The 4,639-nt window shown below is 35.5% G+C and overlaps 2 protein-coding genes across 2 annotated transcripts; both read left to right on the top strand.

The window, feature by feature from the left end:
• The first annotated feature begins 520 nt into the window (after positions 1 to 520).
• On the top strand, positions 521 to 1,594 carry LOC118434606. The gene is made up of 4 exons (XM_035848479.1): positions 521 to 699; positions 780 to 956; positions 1,042 to 1,236; positions 1,322 to 1,594. The coding sequence occupies exons 1-4, from the start codon at positions 625 to 627 to the stop codon at positions 1,556 to 1,558; spliced, it is 684 nt and encodes a 227-aa protein (XP_035704372.1). The 5' UTR covers positions 521 to 624; the 3' UTR covers positions 1,559 to 1,594.
• A 680-nt stretch (positions 1,595 to 2,274) lies between these two features.
• LOC110844034 (pancreatic lipase-related protein 2) lies at positions 2,275 to 4,139 on the top strand. The gene is made up of 9 exons (XM_022090128.2): positions 2,275 to 2,562; positions 2,641 to 2,792; positions 2,876 to 3,142; positions 3,218 to 3,328; positions 3,401 to 3,431; positions 3,491 to 3,508; positions 3,595 to 3,626; positions 3,693 to 3,849; positions 3,925 to 4,139. The coding sequence occupies exons 1-9, from the start codon at positions 2,366 to 2,368 to the stop codon at positions 3,986 to 3,988; spliced, it is 1,029 nt and encodes a 342-aa protein (XP_021945820.1). The 5' UTR covers positions 2,275 to 2,365; the 3' UTR covers positions 3,989 to 4,139.
• Positions 4,140 to 4,639: the final 500 nt, after the last annotated feature.

Genomic DNA, 4,639 nt, shown 5'->3' with positions numbered 1-4,639 from the left:
GCCTACTGGCTGTAGTGAGACGTTGATATGTATCCCTGAATGGATTCTACATTTCCCTACTTTTTAGTAAGGCTAATTATTAAAACTCTATGCAAATCCAACAAAATGTTTGCCAATTAAATATTATTAAAAATATTTCTTCAAAAGTGCATATTTTTCATAAATTCTTAAAACATTGGGTATGATATATGTGTACATATATTTCTTCAGGAGTTGAATGACCACAAACGACATGGCTGTAAATAACATTAATTTCAAATTTTACATTAGTGAAAGTCGCACAGCGGTTTCTGACATTTCCGTACCTTTGTGATTTTATAACCTGACCTGACCTTTTCAATGACTTGGGAGTAATGGAGCATGAGCAACGTAGCCTAGTTGCCAAATGTCTTTTTGTGAATCTTTGTTTATGATTTCCATGGTGTGATCATTCCGTGCAATGCACAGGTTCCGCTACGTAAATTCGTCTGTTTATTGCTTATGATATTATCAAATATTTCGGTATTGTGTATTATTTCTACATTATAAAACTTTTTGGCAACTTCTTCACCTCACCACCGTCTCAATTGATAAAATTCTGAACATTTATTCACGTTCATTGTATTCTTTTGCTCATCAACTTTAATGATAATGGACTGGAAGAAAAAATTCTGCTCGACTTCTCTAAATCTACGGTTGGCTCTTGATGTTTTGCAAATCGTACAAAAGATTACATCAATATTGAACTGGATCCATATGCAAAACTAGAATTTGATCTGCAATATTATTTTGTCCAACAGATATCCTGTAACATAATTCATTTTGCAATGGAGGGTACAGGGTTTTACCTGCAAGAAGATAGCACTAGTTATCGAATTGGTGAATTTATTTGGTACGTCATGATCAACACGTTGGGCTTCTTGGCTCAAATTATAGTTCTCGTCAAAGTTTCGGGATGTAAACTGTCGCCTCATTTTGTAAGATACATACCTAATTATAATGTTATTTCACACTTTCTCATGCTGTTCGTGTTTTCACTTTCTATGATTACGTGATCATCAGATGAGGGTGTACTACATCACGAGCTTCCTTCTCCTTATATTCATTTCTACAGTTATTATTTCAATAACTTATGCAGGACTTCCCAGTCCGGAATGCACACCGTCGACCCCTCCAGATCAGAGACAAAATTGCAAATCAAACACTTCCAAGGGAGAAATGTCCTCATCTAAATTTGGATTTGAGTTTACAATGTTTGTAAGTACTGGAACTTAATTATTTATACTGGAAGAAGACAATATTTGGCCAAATTAATTGACCGAAAGACTCGGTTCAATTTCAGATTCTAACAGCTCTCACGGGTTGTCTGTATTTGTACTCCTTCACCCTCACGTTTTGCAAAATCAAACCCGACATTGGCATTTCTGCGATCCCTGCAAATCCTAATGATTCCTGCGAGCATGAACAAAGTCCACTTCCAGTACCTTCCGAAAATAGCAGTCATAATGATAATGCCAATCTTACAGATAAAGACCCCAGCTTCTCCAATAACTCAACTATAGCAGTCGATCACAACTAACAATTTATACTTCATCAAAATTATCTGAAAAATAAATATTCATCTACATCAATCGTCATCAATTATTGTATCAACGTATCCTTGTGTGTTATGTATAGTATACTCAGAATCATGATGTGATAAGACTTTAACCCTCTGATGAGTGTTTGCAATTTTTATAATTCTTTTTGTATCCGTTTTACTATTTAGGATTGTCCATTAGTGGAAGTAAAATAAACCCTCCAAACGAATATATCTGTAAATAAGTAGCGTCAGAGCGATTCCAATTTCCTTTAACGCTAATCCATGTATGACCTCATGACCGTGAGGTCATGAGGTCATAGATATTGATGGCGTTTAAATCGTGGCGAAATTTCCTTTAAAATGACACCCCATAAAAAATAAATTGTTCGTGGTACACCAATTTATATATTCATTATGCTCGGAATTTGACATCGAACCATGATTTGGTTTAGAAAATTATTTTCCATAATTTTTAGAAAGACAAAAAATGTGGCAAAAACAGACCAATTACAATATCGGTAGAACTGTTCTATAAATTATAATTGCATGACTCGGTATAACGGTTTACTTACATTCATATGTAGCTCGGCATGTATGAATTCTTTGTTATGCAACTCGAGTGACATGTGTTATCCGACATGGTTTTTAATTTAGATAACACTAATATGTCGCAACTTTAATGTCTCACCTCATCAACGCAAAATGACAGCAGAATCACTTTAAATTTAGGAGTAATAAAAGCACGTCTACTTGCTTCAATTCATCACAAGTATTCAATTTTCATACTCTACTGAACCAACCATCATGTCCAAACATCTTGGATTTTTTGTGCTTGCTGCTCTAATTGCACTTGGATATTCAAAGAGCATCGATAGTTCTAAAGATGTCGTTTGGTTTCCTAATCCCAATGGCGATGGGACGTTGATCCCGGCCCAGTTGACACCCTCACCTGGCGCCATGGCCGGCAACCCTGAAGATATTCATTTCATGCTCTATACGAAGTATGTACAATCAAAATACAATTTTGAAAAATAAAAGTAACGTATCAATTCGTAAGTACAATATTTCTCACTATGCAGGAACAATAAAGACACGCACGACGAAATATTTGCCGACAATGTTGAGTCCATTGACCAATCAAATTTTATTGATGGGGCTCCTGTAAAATTACTAATTCATGGATTTGGTGCTGACGTGGACAGATCTTCATTTCCGAAGGATCTTCGAAGCGGTTAATACTTTCTTACTTTTTTCAATAAATAGTTTATAATTGGAGTATCAGTAAAGTGCACATTTGGTTTGTGTCTAAAATAGAATACGTCAAAGATACCATGGAGGAAACTTACAACGTGATCATTATGAACTGGTCAATTCTATCCGCCGCCCCTGATTATTTTACTGCCGTCGCAAATGCCCAGATTGCAAGTGCTGAAGCTGCGAAACTATTAAAGTTTTTGGTGGACCTTGAAAAAACTACTTGGGATAAAGTCCATTTAATTGGATACAGCTTAGGAGGTCAGGTTGTTGGACAAGTTGGAAATCATATCAAGCAAATGTCAGGCATTGTCAGTCGCATTACGTGTAGGTTTTGACACAAGATGTAACTATTGACAAGCAAATTGCAATATATTTAATATATAATAAACTACTTTTTAGCCCTGGACCCCGCACTCCCATTATTTGACGTCGCAGATCCAGCAAATCGCACAACATTGGACGATGCTTTGTTCGTTGATGTGGTGCATACGGCTGCGAATGGACTTTTGGGTAAGATTTTCGCTCGTTTCTCGGGAATCAAAATTCGTCGATATAAATCTTTAATGGAACATGTTTGATTAGGATTCTGGGATCCAATTGGTCACATTGACTGGTATTACACTAAATTATAGTATATTATACGAAATCTCAATACCATATTAAATTACACAGGTATCCCAACGGCGGACGGTGATTGAACAAATTCTTGATAAATAAACCAATTTAGTAAATACTTACTATTTTTGTTAATTAATATTTTTACTGTGTAAGTGCAGATATCAGCCAGGTTGTGGGGTTGACTTAACTGGTTAGGTTTTCCATATTTTTCGTCATTTTGATGAAATCATCATTTATTCAAAATATGTCAATTTAGGTGCTTGCGCCCATGGTCGAGCCCCAGCGATGTTTATCGAGTCTGTATTTTCTCAAGTAAAGTTCCTTGGTCGCCCATGTGAAGATTACGAAAAATACAAAAACGGTGACTGTGATAGCAATCCACATGAAGAAATGGGTCACCATACTCCTTCTTCGTAAGCATCATTCTTATATAATTTTTAAAACTTTGCCATGACCCTGGAGGTTGACATATTTTTCTTTCAATTTAGTGCTAGTGGAATTTATTTTCTGGACTCCAATGCAGAATCCCCATTCGCCCAGGGACCACAATAAATATTCAGAACCGTGCGTACCGTGTAACCTTCCTGCAATTAAAAGACATGATCAAGTATAATTTAGTATTGTATTGTATTGTGTAGACTGGCAATTTGATAACATATCAGATGATATAATTCTATTCCAACATGAGTATCAAGTTCAAGTATCAATTGATTGGTTAATATCTCCTTGATATTTTCATGCATTCCTTGCAACTATTTCATGCCCTTACCATCATCATTGTCGGGTATAAAATCGCGTAATATGTAAGTGACGAATCATTCATTAGTGTGTTCATTCAGTCATCAAATCATTTTCAAATTTCCCCAAGAGGGTAGCATCGGTTTAATATAATTATTATTAATTGCCTTGATTAAACATCTTGCCTATGTGGGAGTCAAAAACTCGTAAAGCAGCCAGACCAGCGGCGGTGGTACACGAAGATTAATTTGCCCATTATCTTGCGTATCAGTATGTAGCAAGTAATAAAATGATAATATTTAATGCAAGCCAACTTTCTAGAAATTTTTTCAATTGATATTTATTAAAAGATCAAGCAATGACGATTCTTTATTTATCATTAATCCATCATGACATAAAGTCGTGAAGAGGCTATGAAAAAGTCATGAAATGCAAAAAGAAACAATGTCAAAAAGTACAAAGCCT

Source organism: Folsomia candida, unplaced genomic scaffold, assembly GCF_002217175.1.
Source record: "Folsomia candida strain VU population unplaced genomic scaffold, ASM221717v1 Fcan01_Sc002, whole genome shotgun sequence".
Taxonomy (NCBI): Eukaryota; Metazoa; Arthropoda; class Collembola; order Entomobryomorpha; family Isotomidae; genus Folsomia; species Folsomia candida.
This window is presented reverse-complemented; position numbering and strand designations above follow the sequence as displayed.